Raw genomic sequence first — 24,276 nt, 5'->3', positions numbered from 1 at the left:
TTCATGTGTCCTCAGTCTCCTCCCTCATCATCACTCACTGACCAAAAATACTATTTTTTTTATTATTATTAAAGTCTCCTGCTCTTCCTTTCTCTCCCCCTCCCTGATTATAAATAACAGTTAGATTCAGACACAAGAAAAAACTCAGGACTTCTAAAGGGGACCAAAGCGTAGTTTTYAGCTGCTCATCACTTAGCAAACTGCTACTTTTTACATGACCACACTGGTAATCAAATAATCAGCAGATCACCTCAGACAGAAACTGGCAAGTCAAATTTACAAAAAAAGAAGGTTAAGTTTTACATACATAAGGCTTTCCAAGCCTGAGACCTGCCTTGGATGCTACCCTGGGGGTCTTTAAGCTGATGGAGAGCTAGAAGACTTCCTCTATTTACTCATGGGAACAAATGAAGTAAGAATTTGGACTGGATAACACACTGAAATGTCACTGGCCTCAAACACTCCATCCCATGTGCGCTCTCTGAAGCGTTCCTGGCTCGTGAACGAACACCACTCAGGCTTGCCAGTGTGAGCAACTTTGCTCCGCTTGGTGCCCCAAGGTTGCAACATGCACTTTCTGCGGAAAAACAGGACATGGGGATGACCAGAACCAAAAGTGCAAATCACTGGGCTACAACCACCAGGCAAAAAAGGCAGAAGAAAACAGCACAGGAGCAGACTTAAAACTGCCTCCAAATTCCAGAACTTGAGAACAACACAAGGAGCAGTGTAGCCTTTTTTAACCTGGCAATAACCTTTGAGCCTGATTAAAAATATACAGAAGATAGTCCTCAACGTTAAATAGTCTTATTTTAACTAAACTGATTGTGTTCAAGCTTGCAGAGATTTTGGAGGGGTAGGACACAAAAAGACACATTACTTTTGCTAGGCATAAAGGAACTTAGCTTTTCAATAGACAGTCATTAAAGGACGGTTTCAGAGGGAATTTTTTGGCATATATAGTCTCCTACTCCCCATTAAAGACTGAAAAATATTGTATTCATATTATTGGACATCAGAAAAACATGATTAACTAGATATTACAGGTAGATAACATCCAAATAAAATACCATATAAAGTTTTTAACATAACTAAGACAGAGCCCCTGTTACTCAGTTACTAGGTTTGGAATGTATCTGTAGTTCCCCATAGTCCTTTTAAAGACATAGTTATTAAAAGATCCAGTGCTACAAACCACTAAATCTACCTAATCTATTCTAGTTCATACATATATTGTACAATATTGCCTAGTACTCACTACATACCAAGAGGAAAAGATGCTGACTTGAATTASAGTAAATGTGCTTTTCTTTAAAGAAAAAAGAGCCACAACATAGTTTGACCAGCATGCAACAAACTTTCTTCAGTTAATATATAGAAACTGTCTAATACGATTAGAAAAAATAATTAGTGAGAGGCCAGAGACATATTTCATCAAGGAAATTAAGAGATTTAACTGAAATGTTGAAGCTTTTGCCATTTAAGACTCTAAAAGTTCTTCATGCTATGTCCCTTCTCCTCCTTTCCTCTCCTTCATATTATACCATTTTTCACAGAGACTATTATAAGGCCTATTATATTTGCATCTATCCTGAAATTTATCTCAAAATAATTTAAAATGCCATAGACAAACTAAGATTGAAAGCAACTTTTACCATCCACTCAACACTCATGCTTTTATTCTAAGAAAGCTGAGGTCCACACGCAGAAACAAGTGTTCAGTTCACCTCAATGACAGGTCAAGAATCTGCTAACTCCTAAACATGACACGAGACCTTGACTTTCAAATTACTAAGTAAAACATCCCCAAAAGCTTATTGGGACAGCAGTCACCAAATCCTCACTAAAAATTATGAGAAAATCTAGCAGAAAAGGCCTATTGACAGGGAATCTTTGAAGATTCACCATAATTTTGAATAATAAGTGATTTCATCCAAAAGGGTTTAATAGTTCGAAGGGTTCAGCACGTGACTCTGTTGACAACAGCCACCACAGCTCGGCAGCTCAGAGAACGTGCTTTACTGGGTTAATAGACATGACTTGTTTACAATTAGCGTTGTACTTAAATTAACAAAATATACACGCTGTGACCACCACGTCTTCTGATTCCTCAACTACTACCACTCCATAATTTGGAGATAGCTTCTCCTCTTTCAGTACACTTGACAACACTTGTACTATTGAGAACTAAAGCAACTTCCTTTGCTTTCTGCAAGGAAAGGTTATACGCTCTCCAGCACCCTCTTGTCAGATGATAAACTGAGGTTTCTCTCTCCTGCACCCCCAGAAATCTCAATCTCCTTTCCTGTAGCAGAATACAACAGTCCCATCTCAGTCCATAGCACAACAGGAAGGGCAGCATCTCCAGAAGATATGTACTGGTACAAAGGAGATGATGAAAAGCAAGAGATAGAAGACATCACAACTGAAGGATGCACAGCAACAAGAAAGATTCAGTAAATTGCTGAATGTTGTATCTGACAATATAAATCGCGTTTCAGGCTGCAAGTCTGATGTTCAACTCCCACTTCTAGTATTTTTTTCTGAGCAAAATTGCAGCTAATTAGCCTGCTAAATTCAAACTCTGCTCAAACTGCCTGGTCTAAGTAGGCTCTACTTATTCTCCCACCAAGTATGCTTCATCAGCAGTGTTAGACAAGTAATGCAGTAAAGACACTTGCTGGTAATTTGGCACAGTTTGAAAACACAGCAACAACAGTTTTACAGTTAACATGGACTCAGTGGTGTGGATTTATACTAGAGAAAGAGTTGCAGTTTTCTTTTTCTTCCTTTCAAGAACAAAGATCTTATAAAAACATTAGGCTTTCTCTTAAACTTTCTGCTCCTATTCTTTTTAAGTCAGATACTGGCTTCTGATTTTTCCAGGTGCGACCAGAAGGAATTTGTATTAGAAATTTGTAAGATACAAAGTTAAGAAAAAATGCCTTCCTTATTCCCCCCAAATCCTTTAAAATGCTGCAACTTTCCAGGATTAATATTGATCTGAAACAAGGGTCCAAGAATGACAGTGAGAGAAGTGAAACAAGAGGTGTATGTCTAATTTGACAACTAGGACTCATGCCCCATGGCACCTCCTCCTTGGATGGAGAGGGTACAGCGCCCTCCCCCTTGTCTTCTGTCTAAGGTCACTGGTTTATCCTCCTCTTCCAGCTCCACAAGAACTGATTGAACATGCATTGCGCTTGAGGTCAGAGTTCCAGCAAACAAAACCTTGACAGCATGTTTAAAAAACAAAAKCAGTTCCCCCTTCCTTACTCACTAAGACCTGTCACAGCAGGGTCCCACCGTGCTCTCCAAGGAAAGCTGTGAGGACTGACGCAGGAGCGGGCCTGTAGTGGGATCCACCATTGAGGAGGTTGGGAAGAGCTTGTACCAGCCAATTGCTAAAGTTGACAAATCCAGCTCTTCCAGGAGCACCCTGGCGACTCCCATGAAGTGCTTGCGCTCCATGCGTCCGTAGTTTCCCCAGACTATCACCTTCAAAACAAGAGGGGGGCACACAGTTAATTCTCAGACTTGCACACTTGCTTTGGAAGCACAAATCTGATCAATTCTTCTATTCTTTCTATTCCTTCTTTTTCTTCTTTCCATTTGTCCAACTTCCCTGACTTTTTAAAGGTTGTCCATACGCTACACAGTGCAAGACACCAGTCCTTCTGTATTTAAGACAACCAGTTAAATATACTAAATTAAACTTGCCATCGTGTCTCAGAATAAGAGGGCCTGAGATGAGCAGAAAGCCTTACACTACAATGGGTGTATGCTGGGCTGTCAGTGACCTGAAGCTTTGGCTTTTTTTCCTTTTTTTTTTTCTTGATCCGTTTTACAGATCCTGATGTTATTAGATTTTTTTCTCACAAAAAAGAGCTGGATGCGCAAGTGGATGTGAGCACTGTTCTACTGCAGACTGCTGCACAAGATCAGCATATGCATAATGTCTCTGCATCTGTTCTAGCTTGAGACTTGATCCTTCTTCCACTGCATTTGCAAAAGTCTCCCTCATATTGCCCACAGCCAGGCATAAAACCTCTCATTTCCCCATTTGTAAAAATGACAATAGTGTTAATTTCYGTCTGTTATCTTTGTTTTGTTAGAMCAAAATCCCACAGGTTGGTAAATATAAAGTGACCTCTGTGCTTGAACAGAGCCATGTAGACTGGCCCTCATGTGAGACCACCATGCAGACYATTTTGTAATCTTCTCATCTCTGAATCTTGCATTAGATTTTGCAGTGTAGCTCCGCAGCTTTCGAGGGGTCTCTGGGCTCTGATATGCAACATGCATGTGCAACAACAAATGGGGACTGACATGGAAGTGGCCATTTCAAAACAGTGCTGCCCAGATCACAACATTTTATTTTGTTCAACAGAATCAAACATTTACCTCTGAGTCTACTCAACACAAAATTCCTCCACCTGCAGAAACTCACAGCAGGGCTCGCTAACAAAATACACAGTGCATCAGGAGAGCAATGCAACCACAACAGTTTCCAGAGCTTTATCTCCTGATTTGGTGTGAAAGGAATTGTCAAAATACTGCATTTTCCTAAATGGCAAACATCGATTTTTCACTCAGTTCTAGCAGCTGCTATTTATATGCAATGTGATGGGACACACCATTTCAGATATGAAAATCCTGAAATTTATTTCCTTCTGAAATTTATTTTCTTCCTGAAATTTTCTTTAACAAAATCTCCCAGTTACAAATTTAACACATCTATTTCACTCCATCTCAGAAGAGACTCTTTCTGCTTGAGACCAGTTTACTGCCTATGTCAAAAGAGACAAGTGATCTGTGATTCAGGTATGAATCTAGGAGCACAATTAGCTTCAATATTTCTTTTTTTTCTTTTGATTCAGCATAGGTTTGTATTTCAGGACTGGAATTGAAAATGCTGGGTTCAGAGGCACAATCTCCTTCAAAAAATTTTTCCAACATTAAAAAATTTCCACCCTCCTCAATTGCCAGTGCCCACCTCACCATCCACAGACATCCCCAGAACTGCAACTCCAACACCCTCAAGTAACTCCTGCCCTTGGCATGACCATGGGCCTCAAACACAACAACAGGCAAAAATGGCCTACGGGAAAATGGCAGGAAGGGCCCCTGAACTGATAAAATGAACCAATAAAAAAATGGTGGGCAATAGCTTGAGTCAAGAGCCAACAGTCTGAGGAAAAGAGCATGTCTCAATTCCTTTATTCAGACCTCGTGACACACGGCAGATGGCAACAAGACATGGTTACTCACCTGGAGAAAGGGCAGAGGCTGAGCACTGGCAAGCAAGAGTGGTGACGTAAGGGGCACACATGGGTGGCATGCAGGGAAAGCAGAACAGACTGTGGAGAAAGGCTTGAAGGTGCAGAGGAAGGTCAAATGAAAGAGAGCTGGCACAGACAAGCAGGGAAAGCTGAATCACACTTACGACATGATGGAGACCAGTGGGTGGAACAACAGATGTAGTGAGGGTCATGGGCTTAAACATGCTGGAGATCTTCAGGTGACCAAATGGTCCTATGTGGTTCAAGACAAAGGTGACGACTGACTCCAGAGTGAGTCCGTGTTCTGAAGAGGAGAACATGAGCATGATGGGTTATGAAGGTGACCAGTGACCTTTGGCTAATCCTAACAGCTTCTTTCCCTAGGCTCTGAATAACCAGAACATTACAGTTTTCTGTAAAATGAGGTCAGAGAGACAATGAATGTCAATTAAAAGCCAAAAATTAGCACGCTAAGATTTGGCATGGGATGGAGCAATACATTGCAGAAAGTCGGTTTGGTGGAGTGTCAACTGGCAGAGAACCATTCTCCCAGTTTTATTATCTCTGAGTAAGTTCCAACAAGACTGAAATTGATCTTTAAGACAAATTGAAAGATGTAAATAAATGGAGTGGGGCAGGGAAAGGCAGAATTGCAGAGATGTAGGCAAAGTTCAACCTTCTTTGCAAGGGGACAGCCCTTCTTTACCAGGACTGCTGCAAAGGTAAGGACATGGTTAAGAGATTGCATAGAAGGCCTTACAAAGGACGTAATTTTGACATTTATTTTGATGGCCTGCTTCTCAATTTCTGTTGTACTGCTCAACAAAACCTGGTAGCATTTCTTACGGAGGCCAAGACTAGGTGAGAGCATTTCTCACTGGTCTGCTATCCAAGTCTAGTGAAAAAAGAAAGGCAACAGCAAAGACTTGTGGCAACCATCTCAGCCAAAGTGGATGCCAGAAGCTGAAATGCTGGCCCACAACAGACAACACCGGATACACTGAGGACCTTTTCCAGGAGCAGCTGGGCTCTCCCAGCTCACACTTGGAGGCCATACCTGAGAGATCCAGCTGCTCACCCCTCTGAAACAGAGACCAGTGTTATGCTTCACACTCAGCTTCTCTTTAAATGCTGCTGCCTACTTACCTTGTTGAGGACAAAAATCAATAATTCTTACCATCTTCAACAACATCCTTTACAAGCTGATTTGCAGGTACCTTGGACTGCCTGATCATTTCCTCCTGCCCTATGACAGCAACACTGCTGTGCTCCACAAAGAAGTCAGGATGAAGGTCCACTTGGCAGCAAGGCTGAAGGTRAGGAAACCCACACAAGGCAAGAGCAGGCCAAGCTACGCCCCATCACACCTCAATCAAAAACATGCCCTCTGGCTGCAATGGGGGAAACAGCTTTGAGGAATCCGTTCAGGAGAAGGATCCATCAGATTATCTGGCAATTCACAGGCCAGTGGGGTCACAGATTAGTTACATCAGGATTACCACTGGATTTTAGCCAGGGTTTTCTGGGTGCAAATGATTCAGATATGAATTAATGATGCAAATCACTCTTTCCTCTGGAAACATAGGTGCAGGATTGAAAATGCGAGTAGTATGGCAGAAAATACATGGCAGTAAAAGAACAAAGGTAGAAAGAGGTAAGATATGTGATTGCATGATGACACAACAGAGTGCTCTGAATACATATAAATGCAGAAGATATTCTGTGCTGTGAGACTGTTTAGCTGCTGCAGATACCATCTATCTCCTAATAGGGGAAAAAAAAAATCAACCTTTTCCTGGCAGGGAACCAACCTTTTCATGTTACCTGGCAGAGTGTCAAATAGGAATCATTCAAGTATGAATAAAGTTTTTCCTTTCCACTTGTTATGTTCAGATTAAGTGCAGTCGGTTCAATGAAAGCATTAATGTTTTCTCATCAGTATTAATTCTCCAGATCCTTTGCCAGACTTAATATATTCCAGCAGAGGTAGAAGACAGATAGGAAGACCTGAGACTTGCTCATCTTACCTGTAATACTTTGCCCTGGGGGCTCTCAGCAAAGAGTAACACCTGATTGTACAAAGGGTCTAATGATTTGCGAGCCACTTTTGTCTTCTTTTTCGCAATACACACGCCATTCTCTAGCAGGTAAGCTTTGATGTAAGCAGCTGGAAAAAACAAATATAGTCAAATACGAAAATATCTTCATGCTCACTTTAGAAAAGATAGTGTTCTCTCTAAAGATTGCATTTACAGTAATGAAAAGATTTGCTCAACCGGTCTTATTTTCAATGCCATATACAGACATAGAAGCTTATTCTCACAGAAAGCAAGCAGAACCAAAATTTTACCTATTCACAAGCATCACAGGAGGCTGGGGCTCAGTGAATTATTTTAGAAGGTCAAAGCATGCTACCTGGCAGTGTTTTGGAGCCGGGTTTTGGCGTCAGTCCTCGAGCCTGAATGATATCCACTTCTAGCTGCCCATTTCGCTCTTGTAAGCCAATTTCCACATCCCCTAAACCAAAACGTCAAAATAGACGGAAGCTTTCAAAACGATACATCTGTAGGCTAATAAAATGTTTTTTTAAAAAAAGAAATAACAATTCTCATGTCATGCCTGCTATAAGCTGTAACAAACTGTAGGCCCTAAGTGCCTGACTTCCTCCTGCGTTACTCTGGAGCAGCTCTGCAGTAATTCAAGCCCACATTTTCAAAAGCAATCTCTAATTTCAGCCCTCTGACATGGCTCTGGTGACTCAGTCTCACATTCTTGGGTGACAGCTAGCCTCTAATCCCTCCCAAAATGGAGCACCTAGAATTGCAAGCTGCTTTGGAAAATATAGTTATGGTGCACCATAAGGAAATGTTTACAGAGCCTAGTAGATCTTAGAGAACAAGAAAAACATGAAGATGCACAGAATGCATTTTCAAGATTTTAGTGCATTTTATCTAACCTATGCTTTTCAGCTCTGACAGAAGAAAGCAAAAAACTGCTGTTCTCCTGCTACTACCATATTAGCAGAAATCAGCAAAATGTTTCAGCCAAGCTTTTTTAATTTAACTGAGAAATTGAGCTGGGGAATGGTAGAGCAGCAGATACCGGATACATTATCAGGTGGCTTGTAGGAGTGGTTCATCAGGGATTAAATTAAAGCCACCTAACATCTTTGCGCTCCTTACCCATCGAGGTGGTGGCCAAGGTCTGACGCCCAACAAATTGTGCAGGGCCCATGCTCCCCAGGAAATCGCTAAACTGCCCAGCAGATGCCAGATGGACACCACTGAAATTCAAGCTGTAAAAGAAATTGAATTTGTCAAGTGATTAATTTGCATTTTAAAGTAATTAAAGAGCCTGATTTAATGTATTTTTGAAATGATGGCATCTACAGAAGCCTCTTCCTTTATAAAACTCACTGATTCCCAGGCATTCTGGTCGCACAGGATCCATTTCAAGTCCCTCTCTTTGTGGGAAAAAAAAACAAAAACAAAAACCCCTCAATAAACCCACCTATTAGTGGTTGTAGTCACCCATTAGTTAATACTTGTTTATCTATAATTAATTATCTAAAGGGAAAGCCTCCCTGCCATCTCAGGCTCAGATGCTGCCTGCCATCTCCTCCAGACAGCATTATGATCTGAGCAGCTTCTTGGGCTGGTTTACAGGATCTCTCTTGGTAGCCATCCTTTCTCAAAGCTCATTTTTTTGGAAGGGAATAACACAGATAGAGTAGGAGTCAAAAGTGAGATTAGGGGTGCTGGCATCAGTCCCCTTGGGACTGAACTTCCTATTTGTTTCTCCCCACATGCAGTGATGCACCCCGTTACCGAGCAGAGGGCTCCACTCCCCGCCACTCGACACCAAAAGCATCACCACACCCACCAGCTGCGTTTCACACCTGCGTCCACTCCTGGGTCTGAAACAATCATAAAGAGGCTCCGTAACATCTGTGCATAGCTACAGGGACGACACCCTCAAACTCTGGCTCCACTGGTACTGCACCTCACAGCAGCGAAACCAAAGCTGTTGAGGGACACGGGCTCCGAACCTCTTTGTGGAGCACCTGTGGCTCATCTGCAGCAGGACTACAGACTGCCAGTTGCCACACTTGCATGTTAATGAAGCAATGCAAAAGGGTCAAGGCCAATTAAAAGCACGTTGATACAAATCAAGATTTACCTGAGAGTACTGCAGGGGCAGATACTGCCTTGCTCTCAAATGCAGGGTTACGCAGCTATGACTGTATCACGGGTCATGGAAAAATTTGCTGCCTCAATAGGTGCTAATGGCCTGAGGCCATCATTAGACACCTCTCCTCATACTGCTGGCACCTGCCAAATTGTGACACAGCAGCTTAAACATACGTCAAGAGTTTTGTGCCAGGGATATCTACGCAATTGCCCTGGATCTTGCCCTCTTCCTCCCAGAGAAGCTGCTGCCTAAGGACGTTAGGCAAAATTACAAACATCTCGCACTTTTCCAAATGTTCTTGGAGAGGGGCAGTTACAGATGTAGAGATTCAGCTCACTGCTTCCCAAAATTCATTTCTTAGAAATGAACCCATGAGGAGGGCCAAATGTTCTCCGCAGTTTACCCTCAAAATGGTACAAATGAGCTCAGCGAGAAACTCTGTGTTCAGGGAGGGCTGGGGACTTCAAGCTCACACACACACACACACACACACACAACTGAGTCAGCCACAAAGATTCATTGACTCCCTCCTGCAAGACATTTACATTTAAAAGACATTTAAAAGATTTTTTTTACAATCCTATTCAGCTATAATGGTGTTAATTCCAGGTTGAGATTTCAGCTCTCATTAGCTATTTGCAGAGCTGGTCTCAGCCTGCTGGGAATATTTCTTTATTCACACAAGTAAGGAGGAAGCTGGCATACAGACCTCAGCATCACACTACACGTGTGGCTGAAGGGCATGCCACAAACGCAGGAACAAACAACAGGTTTCCAGGATAGCTCCATGTGTTGTGACAGGGGCCACGAATTAAATGTCCAGTTTTTCCTGAGAGTACTGCACCTTCATTCTGTACTGATCTGCGCTCTTTGGGAAATATAGTTATCGCCGTTACGCAGGGAGCTGCTGAGTGCTTAGCATGCAAAAACCTGCCCTTGAGCTCTTCATAAAAGTCATCTTTGTGCATGAAGGACAAGACAGGAGCGCGTCTTGACATCTTGAAAGGCAAAGCCTCGAGATGGATCCTTTCCAGGGGGTGAATTTTCCCCAAAGCCTCCCTGGATTCAATGTTTTTTGACTGTTTGCAGAAAACTCCCTGGTGAGGTTTTCAGGTACAACAGAAAGAGCAGGACCCTATACCTGGCATTAAGTGGTTTTGGCTGTGTCACAAGTGTCCCAGCTCTGTGAGGCCCATTCCCAGTGCCATTGCTTGCCCGGGAGGGGAGAGCCAGCGAGGGGCTGCCACCTGCTCCATTGGCACACAGCTCCTACCTCCCAGCCTGCCTGGACGGGAGCCTGCCCGGATGGAGCACTGCCGCGGCCCGAGGAGCAGGATGGAGGTGCTCAGTGTGTGGCACAGCTCTTGAGGACACACTGCACACACAGAGACATCCCAAGGGCTGCTGAAACCTGCGGGGACAGGGACACAGGACAGGGGAGGGGGGCCRGAGCCAGACGGGCTTTATGAGGCTCGTTATTTGCATGTGCAAGGAGGGATCAAGTGAGCTCTACTGCACTCTGCCCATGGAGACGAGAGGGACTCCTCGAGTCTGCTGGCTCAGGCATTTGGAGCTGCCTGTAKAAAGTCAAAAAAGGAGGAAAACTAGTGCTTAGAGAATCACAGATAGTTCAAGAAAAAGGAGACCTGAGAGAGATACGAACAGACTAACAGCCAGACCTTTTTTTTTTTTTTTTTTTTTTTTCCATTCTCTTCGACTTGTGAAAGATAAATGGGTAAAACTTAGGTCTTACTCCTACCCCAGGGAGTATGTGACCTGCACAAGCATGTAAATAACAACCTGACAAGACAGAACTTGTAACAGTTCAGGAGAAATGCTCCTTGCAAGCTAAAGCAGATGTGCTTGCTCTCATTAAGATGATGCCTGGCATAAGAATAATAGAAGAAAATTCCAGGGACTGAGTGAAGACTAGAGTTAAAGCAGCCCAAAACATACCCAGGGTTGGGTCTCAGAAAGGTCTCCCCAAAGGCAGAGCACGTGGCRGGGTTTGACTGGGTTACTGCTGTGCAAAGCAGGGAGAAGATCGTCCAGAGAAATTCTAYCCACTGATCACTGTAGGAGAGCATAGAAGAGCGATCTTTCTGCCCACCTGCAGACTCAAAATAATTTAATAACTATGCCACAGGAGACCGTTTCTCAACTGGGGAGAAAGTTCTGGTGAAGGCTAACGTCAAATATTTGTCTGTACTTGCCATGTGTTTGGAGAGAAACTGCACATGTTTTTCTGCACACCACACCACCACCTCCTCCGGGCAGCACTGCTCCCAGAGGCTCTGCCTAGCAGCTGAGCAGCTCCCTAGGAAACGAAAGCACGTGTTAACAGAGCAGCAGATGCTGCAGCCTGCATCGACGACATTCCAGTATGGGAGAAAAGCACAGAAGAGCACGAGGAGCAGTATGCAACAGCAGTAAGAGAGCTGTTGGGCTAAAGGGGAACCAACAGAAACTGGAAGTGTTTGCAAAGCTACCGTTGCTGGTTAACTCAGCCCAGGTAAGCTCCAACATGGTGATTACCACCACACATGTCTCAGAAGCAGGAGGGCTGAGGACCATGCTGAAACAGTGAACATTTGTCAGTACAAATTACAGAGTGAGACTAGAATGAGGGAAATTGCTACAGGGACACCAGGGCTGTGCCTGTGAGCACATGRCACAGTTGTCCAGACACTTGCAAGGAGAGTAACTGTGTAGCTGGAACAAATGAAGCTGCTATTGCTTTGCAACACTAAGGCTGAGTTTAGAGAAAAGACAGAAGTCCATCCAAAACCAGACACCAAGGTCAAGACTCAGACAGTTCTGATAACACTTTCAGTCTATAAGTTTACTAGAACTATGCAAAACTCAAAATTACATTAGTCATTTTAGTGTTCCCTGTTGTTTTTATATTTGGCCAGGAGAGGAAGATGTAGGGAATTAATTCTTTAATGGACTATACCGTTAGCTGGTGCAGCTGGCTACTACATTGCACAGAGGCTGATTTTTTTTTTACAGCGTCACGTTATCAGACATAAGAAGCAGCAGCTCTGAATCCGGCTCCTTGGCTTTGAGTGATTCCTGAACACGTATTTGGACACTGTCAATAACCATGGAATGGAAATGATTTCCCTCTGGAAAAATCGTGCTACCTCCACAAAAGCTATTGCTTCTCCCCGGAGAGGAGAGAAAAGGGGAAAATAAAAGTGTAGAAATCTAGTAGGCATGCAAAGAAAAAAAAAACAGCAGGAGTCATTTAGCTGCATTGGTCAAGTTTAGGATGCTCAAATGTTGCTCATCAAGGTGTGTATGTCGAGTGCTCAAAGAAGAGCTCAGGCTATTGAGGCGAAGGGGCTGCTCACGGCGCGATTCTGAGACCTGCAGGACAGACCTGCCACATCGCTCGTTTGCTCTTCCCGTAAGGGAAGCGAGTAGGAAGAGAAATTGGCCAACAGAGGGGTTTTCACATGCATTGCAGTGAACCTGGAATGGCATTTTTGTTTYTCATTGCCTAGAAGCCAGACTGTGGGAAAGTTTTCGATTTCAGTCATTTAAACCCCTGCCTCTTCCCCCCAGAATCACTCCACCTTAAGGGAAGAAAAGGCTGCAACCTGATTATCACCAGAATGGTATATTTTTTTTTACTTCAATCTAAAAAGAAGTGCTAAAAATAAAGCAGGAATAAAGAGGGAGCATTTTGCAACTGACTTGCAAATAGCAACTGTCATAACTAGCAAGGCCCTGGGGACCAGGGCTGTTGCTGTGGCACCATCTCACACTGACGAACAGCAGCAAGAGGAGAAGATTAACAGGTGACACTTGTCAGCTTTTTGTCTAAAGGGCACAAATTCTCCACTGAGCAAGTGCAACACAGCTTTTTCAACAGGAAACAGAAATTAATTATCTCTTCTCTGGCCCTCCACTTTCACTAATCATGATTCATGGGCTCTGTTTTGCCACAGCTGAATCAGAGTGATTTTAATGAAGTTAAAGGCTGCAGGTTTTGCTGTTTTTCAGCAACCTGGGTGAAGGTGACAAGGGCAAATGAAGGGCAGCTTTGCTTGAGGACCTGCCAAACATAGCCTTTGGCTTTAGGTAAGGAGATGAGCACAACTGAGGCATCAGCTTCAAGACAACCCAGATGCTATTGATCCTGGGACCTCTGACACCACCACGACGGGTCTGGACAGAGCTGCACCAGCAGGGACCTGTAGCAGCATTGGTTGTCAGTTCAGGTACCAGCAGCACCATAAGGCTCAGCCCAGACTGCAAAATCCATTTGAGATGCAACAGAAAAAAAGCCATTTCATGTTGTTCCTGGTACACAAGCCAGTTTGCATCTAGCCTGAATCCATCCAGGCCACACTGAAGGCATAGCAGCATCGCAGTGTGGACACACCTCGAGCCAGCGGGGGATAATTGCTATCGCTGCAGTCGTTTGGACACCCACGAGAGGGAGACAAGATCATGCAGACACCAGCGTGCAAGGCTACGACTGTAATGCAGAGCTGTGGGCCCAAGCTCCCGGGCTCCTGGCAGACCTGCACGGAACGCTCATATGCACCGCACGTGCAAAATTCATCTGTCATTATCACTCCTGACTTCGTGAAGAAGGTAACAAGATTATGCCTTCAACTCTCTTTGGAATTGTGTGGAAGCTGGGGCTGAAATTGCCTAGCTGTTGGCTGGGGTTTTTTGTTGTTGTTGTTTAAGGCCAATATTCATAATCCTGATTATTTACAAAATCTGTGCAGCAGTCTCTGAAGATCCTACTCCTGGGTTGCAGATGCTGTAGGTCAGGGCATATGAAATCTGCCCTTTCTAGTGTAATTTAGGAGCAGCTTAAAGGCCCTTTGCCAGCTGCTTGCTTCTCTGTTCTTTTATGGCAGTAGCATTTCCTAGTCCACACACTGCAAAATTTGTGCCCTTCTTTTCTGTGTACAAATCATCATGCAGTTGGTTTCTTCACTGTGAGACCACCCTTTAGATGTATTCATATTGGGAGCTGGTTTTTCAAAGTTTGCTTGAAAACTGATCATGTTTTGAATACTCAGTAGTAATACTCAGTAACAGACAATGCCAATTTCAATGCAAAATGGTACAAGAATTCAGAATACCTGTTTGATCCTTCTCATACTGCGTACATGGCTCTACTCAGTGGCTTCCTCACCCCAAGCTGTTGCTCACTGTACATTAGCATGCAGAGTGTGTAACAGCACAGACACGTTTAGGGAAAATGTTTCATTAATTTCTTTCCTCATCCATGTGGAGTTTGTGTGACCTCTTTACAGATCTATTTTTAAATTSCTTCTGGGCTGCTGTATGCCAGGTACTATCATTATGCTGCTGCAAGCGTTTGCAGATCCATCTTGCCAGGACATTGCAAAACTTGTACAAAGAGGGCAAGAAAGGGCATCCACAGGTCACCTAGTTCACACAGTGGTCCCAAGATCAGATTAGCCTTGCCTACATCCTTCATGACAGAGGTTTGCCAAAGCCATACAGTGATGGAGATACCAAACCTTCCCTAGAGGCTCTGTCCTTGTGCTTAACTACACTGGCTTCTTCCTCCCAAACCATCCTTTCCAGTCCTTTCCCTTTGCACATCATTCCTCATCAGCATTTATGAGTTGTTTTTTCAAAGGACAGGCCAGAGTATTTTCATTCTTTTGCTTTTGATACACTGCTTTTTAATTCCATCTTACAAGACCTTGAGACTGCTCTCAATTGCATCAGCTTGTAGCAGCTAAATACTTGCTGCTGCAAGGTACTTCTGCTCCCTGTGCAGGTTAGGCACAACATCCTTTTGTCACACAGCTTTGGCAAGAACCAGGTTATTGTGAGAAGACTTTGTGTCCTCCTTGGCCCAAATCTCCATGAGCCTCTTCACTACACTTGGGCATTGCAATGGTGTGCTGCTCCAGTGCTGTGGAGGTAACGGTGAACACAGCTTGCTGCAATGCAACCACCCCCTAGTACAAACAGTAAACAGCTATTTTCAAAAGGTAACATTTTGTTTTGTGCTTTTCTGAGAATCACAGAATGGTAAGGTTGGAAGGGACCTCTGGAGATCATCTAGTCCAACCCTCAGCATAGCCCTTACAGGGATTGAACCCTTGGCCTTGGCATTAGCAGCACCATGCTCTAACCAACTGAGTTTTCATGGGTTTATTCATACTATCCACACAACCGCCTATTTGCTATTAATTCAAGCCTTCAGAAGTGACACACTATTAAAGAGGAGCTCCATGGTGGCTAATACCTACATGGAATTTGTTTGGGCTGGAGCATTTCTGGGGTTCAGGAACCATTATTCTCTCCTTGCAAATACTCCTAAAAGATTTTTCTACTCAAACACTTTAGGGCACCAACAGTTAATAAGCAAGTTGCCTAAACACAGCTATGCCACAGAAAACAGCGGTTAAACTTCCACAGCTGAACTAACAAATTTGCTGTACTTCCACATCTACTGCACAGGGAGGTTCTCTGACTCTACCTTTAGAAAACAGGGACGGCATCACTGTCGCTGGTTTCTGCTGTGCTCCCTTCATCCAGAAGGAAAGAAAAATGTCTCCTCCCAGACTGATAACACTTGATAGCCATTTTGTCAGAGAATTAAAAAAAAAAAAAATCCTCCGATTTCAGAGAGCAGTAATATACTTTAGAATAATCACACTCATCCACAGTGCATATTAAGCTCTTTTAAGTTGAATCTAATCAGTATAGAAGCCAAACAGATAACTATCAACTAAGGAGAAAGGTGGAACTGGTCTAACGTCCACTGCCTCTTCCTTTAAAATATTTATTGTGCACATCAGGAACTATTAACACAATGCACATCCGACTACAGTGTCCTGGTGCCTTGGGACCAGGTACACAAGCGCAGCATGATGGGCTGTCAAAGTTGATGCAAATACTGTAGGAACCTCCACTGCAAAAGGTTTTCTGTAAATGCTGATCCTTGCAATATCTAAAGTCAACGTAACAGCACGAATCACTCACCTCTTTTCACAGGCAGGCAATATCCAGTCTCTGCCCCTTAACAAGCTTGTCTACTTTCCTGGCCACTCCACTTTCTGCAACATTTTTAGCACTGTGACGTACTGTCTTATGTGCTATAACACACTGTACTCCATTTGTACCTCAAGTTCCTTCTGCTGTATGAATTCTGCCACCTAAACCAAGCTATAAAAACGGTGCAGTAAGTTTTGTACAAAGACCTCCCCCATTCCCTTCCCCACCTTGTCAGGCAAGCTCCTTTTTCAGAGATCACAAGTTGTCTCAGGCATACRAAGTACAAGTAAGGTGGCTGCCTGCTTTCCAAGTAATTCTGCCCTTTCCCAAGCAGTTCCACTCTGCAAATTCACAGCATTCAGTGTTATAACTAAAACATTTGCAAGACAGCATCCTCTCTGAGCCATGCTGGCCAAGCCTAGCAACATGAAAGATCTRCTGTTGCTGAAAAGGCTAATTCTTTTCCTGGCATATTACAGAACGAATCCTCCTTGCCTCCCCTGGYCAGCTTTTCTTGAGACCTCCAGCCCTTGCTTTCTTACAGGCTCAACTGTATTAGTACCACATTTCATTATTTTTAAAAGACCTGCATAATAGCAGAGCCCTGAAAAGAACTTGCCATAAAAGAGTCTAGAAGTCTCCTGGCTTTGGATACTGAAAAAAAGGCACTAAAGGAATAACTGTGATATGAATCTTCTAGCTGGTGACCAGCAGTTTCTAGGATGCAGTCTTCTGACAATTCTTGAACAAAGATGGACATTGTGGCAGTTCTGATGAAAGAAAGTGAATTTTAACATGGCCATGTTGTCACAAGCCAGACCACTACTCTCCCCAGCTTCCTTTTAGTTACTGCTTTAGAGGAAAGCAGGCAAGGGCAGGCATTTATCCCAGTCTTAGTCTTGACATTAGTTCAAATTAGCCTTATCAGCACTGGTCAGTGCTGATAAGTGATTCCTTGCACGCACAAGCTGTMATTTACAGAAACAGTAAGAGACACAACTGACCCCATGACTGTGAGATGCCTGTGCTCAGCAGGTCCATTGTGCTGAGGCTAGGGCACAGCAGGAATGTGCCCAGCTCCCTTCGTGATGGCAGCTTTGAGTAAGGCCCCAGCAGATACTGCCCTCGTGATTAGGGGAAAAAGAGATAGTATGATGAACAAGATGCTTCCTTGCTGGACAAGGAAGGCTAATCTCCTCAGATACTACAAGAACACTCCTCGAAGTCTTTGCTAGTCATAATCTGCTGCACTTTTCTAAGGCAAGAAAAATTGCTGTAGTTCCCTGTAAATTAATCATCTCAGCAGTAGTCAGTAAGAACAAAAAAACCTACGAGTACTACGTATTAGGGACTAAGGCAGCTAGCAATCTTTTGTTCCAGATCCATTTTTGTCTTTCTGCTTCATTTTTCAGAAAGAAAGTGGTTGGCAAGAATAAGGTACACATAAGTCCAGAATCTTGCTTTCTGACTGTTGCAACATGGTCTTGTGCAGCTGCAGCCAAATCCAGCCAAAACAAAATTAAGTTGTCCAAGAGCTAGAATGGAACTGGAACTCTCTTGAATCGCAGTGATTCAAGATTCTTTGGGAGTTACTCTAATCTGCCAAATTTTATCCTTGCAATAATCTTGGTGCTGTCCTGACAGAGCCTAGTAGGCACTTGCTACAGTGGGTTACTGTCCTGTCACGCAGATTAAGTACACACCTAGAAGAAAATACTATTGTAGAGATTTGTAACCAATATTAAGATTAATGGATGAATTACGAATGGAAACATCTGTGTGCCTGAAAACATAAACAACATAGCAGCAGAAGACCTGTGCTCTGACGACAGAAGGAGGACAACAAGGTTAGAGAGCATATCATAGAAAGACAGGCTATAACTGTACAGATCCTCAAAACACAGAAGAAAAGAGGTACCAGCATTAAGATTCATGGGGGCTGAAGTAACCAAGATCGCCCCATAATAATGGGCAAGTCCTAGAAGGTAGAAAAGACCGTTCAAGCACTGGTATTGCTCAAGAAGAACTCAGAAAACATAGTGAGGACTTAGCAGATTGCATCCCTTGTCCTCTCTGTAGCACATAAGCAAGCCTGGCCAGACCGCCTGGATACACGTACCCTGGCACTTGCACGTGGGTGTGAGAATGTGCGAGTGAAATCTAGGAAGGGTGTGAATGACCGAAAAGTTTTGTTTAAAATAAATGCTACCTTTCCCTTTTGTAACATTTCATATTGAGTTTTATTATATTGATTTCTTACACTAGTGCACAATGACTGTGCAGTATTAAAAGGCAGTAATGGCTGGGGGACTTTTTGTGTGACAAAAATTAAAGCCATAGAGCAGTGTGTTGACGCTGTCATGCACCTTCCTGGCATTCTGTATGATCTTAAATTCCAGAAGATGCATCCTTTAGACCAGTTAATCTTCAGTATATTTTAGTTTTCAGGTTAAACCCCAAAGTATTTTCTTGAAGGAAATATGGGAATATGCCAGGAAGAGCCTAGCATATTTGAAGAGAAGCGTATTCTTATATAATGAAAGCCTCTTCATAAAATTATCTCTATTTTATGCACTCTGGTGTTCTGGTATRAACAACACTGCTCAAATTATGTGGCATGGAAAAATTCTTCCACTGTGACTCTTTGTATTTGAAGCAGAGCAGTTTCAGCTAAATGTAGCTAGCTGGTGGCTAATTGTAATAAATGTGAAACGAGTCAAACATAACGTCAGTTTTTAAAGCATGCTTGTCTATGGCTGAGAACAGGTATTTAAGGCCTTCTGCAGCAAAGTTCAACTCCAATCCTTGATYGTTTCAGTGTGTCACCTTTGGAAGGTGTCCTCTTAGTCCTTATCTTGAAAAGCATTAAGAAAACACATTGAACTTTGGAAGATGAAATTTGACTCCACTGTGTGAACTTACCGAAGAGAAGCCTGGGTAGGAAAAAACAGGGCAATCTCATCTTTCTGAAAACTGGGTTTTGCTAGTCACTAGTGAAAACTGTCTCTGACCTAAAAGAATCTGCATCAATAAGAAAATAAACTTGCCATAACCAGTGCAGTCATATGAATCTTCACTTCGCTTCCCTCAGAACACAGCTGCAGCACGTGAGAGAAGCCAGTAGAAACCTGATCTAGCAGGAAAAAAATCTGCCCCTCGAAGCTATTCCCCAAACATTTCCTTTCCTTGCTATGGGAGAAGAAAGGAGAAACTCCCCTCCCACCATGTTCCTAGAGAATAGAGCCCTCTTAGTTCTTTGTACTCTCAACCCTGTTTGCTTATCGCTTGTGGTTCTGACAGATAAGTGCAACTCCCAAGGGCTTTCCAGAGGAGATCAATTATCCTGCCTACGAACAAAACATTCAAGAGCTATTTATCACAACTTCCAGAGAAGTAAGAGGAGAAACTGCCCCATCCCTCCCGGAGGGGCTAATGAGGATGTTTTGGCAGTGTTTGAGATTCTAATACTGCATGTTAGACTTGTTCTAACAAACATATTCAGATTGCAAGACAGGATTTCTCTTCGCTGAGCTGCTAGCTACATGCTCCTTGCCTCAAGGATAAAACAGTACTTGCATGACTGTATTATTTTGTTGAAAGACCAGTCGAAGCATTCAGTATAYGTAATGGCCACAGGCCTTTGGGAGAACCATACCCCGTTCCCAGAAGGGTAAGTTAAGTAATTATGAAAAGGAAAGCGTTCTCCTACACATGGAAAGCAGATTCTTGCCCCGCACTGCCAAGGGACTGAATTTAATCATTAATCCTCTAAACTTTGTAGTGGAGGCAGCACTCCAAACCACAGGATTTTGGTGGTATAGTAGGAATATTTCTCCAGAGACAACAGCTCACAAGAGAGACAAAGTGCCTCCCAGCATAGGAGTGGCAAGATTTCCATCACAGACTGACTTCTCATTACTATTCCCAACCTTTAGTGCAGATCCACGATGCTTTTCTAGGGTTAGCCTACTTCTAAAGCTAAAGAAAGCTCTTGTAACTTACAGCCTTATTTAACACCAGAGTGGCATTAGTTGAGAGAGCCTTTACACTCTTCTACCCTTGTAGTAGCACAGCATATCTGGAATACCACAGAGGACAGGAGAGAATGCCCAGAGAGAAGCCAAGCATAGTACTTAAGCAGTACCTGATTTAGGTATACAAATATTTTGGCCTCACACCTAGAAGGATGGAATCTACTGATACATATTCCCCTCTGCCCCTTTCTACATATGGGTTTTCCCTCTCAAGAATTCCCACAAATGGTCATCTTAATAAAATGATGATAATATATTACTTCAAAATATGTGAATACAAAAAGCAGAATTTGGGTCAAGTCAGACCCTAAAATTCTAGACATAGATTCCTGTGCTTTGCATTCAGGTATAAAACCTATATGCAAGAAAACGTGTTATAATTGTTCTTAGGGTCAAAAAACATTTCTAATATACATTTGTTGAGAACACTAACTCAAGATTAAATGGAAAAAGAGTTTGTTACCAAAATATACAGACGCTTCTAAATATATATTTTGATATCAATATGATCATTTTGCTACTTGTATCCTTTTCATCACCTCAGCACTCCTTGGCACAGTTTTTTGCCCAAAAGGCTATTTTGGAAGAGGGGAAACATACAGCTATTTTTCAACATGCTAAAGGCTCCTGGCTTATAATTTATTGCCAGTAACGATCCTCAGCTATTCACCCTGAACTACTCTTCTAAAGGCAAAGCTGTTAAAAGTAATGGGTATCTGCTTCAGCTCAGAATAATGAGGACACTAAAAAAAAAGAAAAGTCCATAAACAGCTGAAGTATGTGCCAGCTATGCAGGGAGAGAGACCCGCTCTGCTCTAATTGAATGGGCAGTATACCTGCAGCACAGACAAGTCAAAAAACCCACATCATCTATCATACTGGAGGAAAATAGGTATAGCAAGATCAGAGCATCCCACAAGTGATTATGCAGCTCACTTTCAATGACTTACTTTCCCTCTGATCCATAGCTGTTCATACTGTCCTCAATGGATTCATGGCTGGCTTGACGGACGGTCCGGCTGGGCATTTCAACAGCTAGTCCAGTTTCTGTGCTCCTTTGGATGGCTCCTTTGAGTCTCCGACCATCTCCATCTACAAACAGAAGTGAAGAAAAGGCAGTCAGCCGTCATTCTCTTTTGGAATAACAGAGTCAAGGAAATGCAAAGACGGCCTTTCAGAAGATCAGCCTGGCAATCTGGCAGTCACGTTGTGTTTCATCACTCAGCCCTGCTTCAACTACAGCTCCGTCATCTTTGGGACAAACTTGGTATTCCAGCAAGCCAAGGCCCAGCAGACACTCAAAACATACATACCACCCTAGTTACTTTAACCATTTGTATCAATTAATTACGCATTGAGCACAGGTGCATACACATGGCCCCACGGGTGGAGCAACCCAACTCATGAACAGAGCAGCAGTAACTACAGACAGAGCTGAGGTGCACAACTCAGCTGTGCCTTTAATGTTTCTTAAATTCTGCACTGCTCTCTCAGATTGGGAGGAGCAGGAATAACCCATAATTCCTGGTCAGCTTCAAAGCATCAGAAGAGAAGGAAAAGGCCAGACGGCATTAGGAGTGCTGCAGATAGAGGAAACCTCCCAAATAGGCAACAGGGAAATACTGAGGCACAGCCAAAATATTCCTTGATATAGGCCACTCTGGAAAAGGGTCAGTACTGGAAAAAAACCCAGAGAGAACTAGTCCTTTCACACACACCCTCAGCCAGAGCCCAAAAGGGACTTAAGTGGGTTCTCTCTCCTCCTRGGTTCAGTCTTCAAAGGCTCTGAAATTAGCAGCTGCTATTTTAATCCTTTTCCAGCAGTCTGTGTTTCTTAGAACCACCATGTTATATAATGAATATGTAATGTATACCATTACCACTGATTGCCTTTACTAGTGTTAGGAAACTACAAATTTCATCTTACATACAGCACGCATCTGGAAACACATTGGCTACAYGTTTTCTATACAAGCCAGAATATCTAAATCCCTTCAGAGGTGTTTGCCCAGAAACCTGAAAAGGAAGATGCTGTTCATTAGGTCTCAAGCAACAGACCTTTGATTCAAACTTCCTTATATTGCTACTGATTATTTTGCCTTTTGTTATTATTACTGTGGCAGACAGTAGCATGGAGGGGAGAATGCAACACAGTAATTGTGCTCTTGGAAACCCACCAGCTTTTTGAAGAGTACTCCTGGGGAAGTAACCCAGATACGCAAGCCTCAAGTACTCAGGACCCCCGAACACCAAAGAGGTTAAGTCTCTTCCAGCTACTTTAGAAACAAGGGTGCATCTGTAAGAAACTGTTCAAAATATGCAGAGCATTTTTATTTGTGGAGAAAGTGGCTTGACCTAGAAATACTTTTCTTGGTATAAAAGAATAATAATAAACCACTAAGATATTAGAAATGCTTCCATTCCTACTTCTCAAATAACACTACAGTGTTCTGCAAGAACAGGAACTCAACCTGTTCATTCAGCCTGTATGAATTCAGCCATAAAGTCCCCTTTTCCTCTAGTATCATGACGTTTCCAACCGTGTAAACACACTGGCCCCAGGGTGCTGTACCAGCTGCTGTCCCCACATATGGTGTAGTATGTGTACGTATGTCCCTGTGGGCTAACAGGGTAGAATATGCATGTTTGGGTTAACATTAAATACAAATTGTATTGTTTGTGTGCCTAGAGCAATGTATGAAACACATTGTATAAATCAGGAAGTTACACAAATGTAAAACAGATATTTTTAAGTGTTTTCCAAACCCAAACCTTCAGGCAAGAATATTAATACAGGCATCAATAAAAGCAAAGCCTCATGAAAAGGCCCCATTTCTCCAGCCACTGGAGAGAAGTTCCCATTGATGTCCCCTCTACAAGCCCAGTCTGGATGCTCTGACTGATGGGATTTCCAGGTTCCTTTCAGAGAGCATCCCACAGCCTTGTAGACTGACTTGATGGTCCATTTAATTTCTCTGTCTCATTGACCTCTACATACAATCTTTTACTCATCAACATCCATTAATTCTCACCCCTCCCTGATGTGCCTGCTCTCAGAATACTCATCCCTCTGCATCTTTTAGGTTAAGTATTATGAGAGCCTTAGTATTCAAYTAGTGTCAAAATAACGAAGTGACATATACATAAAAAACCAGAAGATGTTCAATTGTCCAACTATGCTTTAAAAATCTCTTATTTCCATAATCTAATTAGAGATGTCAGAAGAAATTCATGCTTAGAAAGCTACGCACCTCCATCTCGCAACAAAATAAGAAGGCTTGGGGCAGAGTAAGGCATTTGAGCAACCCAAGGTGCTTGCTGCTTTCCATCATCTATCTTTTGGCTTGCACATAGCAGAAGGGCCCAAAGACCAAGTCAGATAGCACCGTGGAAGATGGGCAATATGAGAGCACTGTACCAGAAACGATTCAGCTGGCCTGGTGTAAGTCCAGCTGCAGCACCACATGTGCATCTTTGCATTGCTAGCACTGCAGCACATCAGCAGGAGACAAAGTAGACTGCCAGATGCCTTTGGCTATCCTGCTGAATATGCAAAGGGAATTCACGGAGGGAAAAACGCGCAATTTGCAGAGTACTCCATGACACCCTCACACCTCTCAGCCTGTTCAAGTCAAACAAGGGTGCTGGCGACAGGGGACCAGACACATTCAAACCATGACCAGATTGCAGCATGGTTCTTGCCTATTGCCCTTGGCACTTCCTTGGCTTAGGCTGCAAGGAGGAAAATGAGTGTCGGTGTT

The 24,276-nt window shown here is 43.1% G+C and overlaps 1 protein-coding gene across 2 annotated transcripts; it reads right to left on the bottom strand.

The window, feature by feature from the left end:
- Window positions 1-977: 977 nt before the first annotated feature.
- On the bottom strand, window positions 978-21,590 carry RIMS4 (regulating synaptic membrane exocytosis 4). Of its 2 annotated transcripts, XR_014896926.1 has the most exons (6): window positions 21,466-21,590; window positions 8,465-8,577; window positions 7,698-7,799; window positions 7,310-7,449; window positions 5,447-5,586; window positions 3,470-3,498 (listed from the first exon to the last, which is right to left on the bottom strand). XR_014896926.1 is itself a non-coding variant. In XM_085313976.1 (5 exons), exons 1-5 carry the CDS (start codon window positions 21,540-21,542, stop codon window positions 3,280-3,282), a joined length of 651 nt encoding a protein of 216 aa, XP_085170102.1. In that variant the 5' UTR covers window positions 21,543-21,590; the 3' UTR covers window positions 978-3,279. The 2 variants fall into 2 exon arrangements, 1 of the variants encoding a protein (XP_085170102.1); XM_085313976.1 differs by lacking the exon at window positions 5,447-5,586 and having other exon boundaries at window positions 978-3,498.
- Window positions 21,591-24,276: the final 2,686 nt, after the last annotated feature.

The sequence above is a fragment of the Rhea americana genome, unplaced genomic scaffold, assembly GCF_003343005.1.
Source record: "Rhea americana isolate MKP2758 unplaced genomic scaffold, rheAme1 scaffold_4, whole genome shotgun sequence".
NCBI classification, from domain to species: domain Eukaryota; kingdom Metazoa; phylum Chordata; class Aves; order Rheiformes; family Rheidae; genus Rhea; species Rhea americana.
The sequence above is the reverse complement of the archived record's forward strand: the minus strand, read 5'-3'. Positions and strand labels throughout refer to the sequence as shown.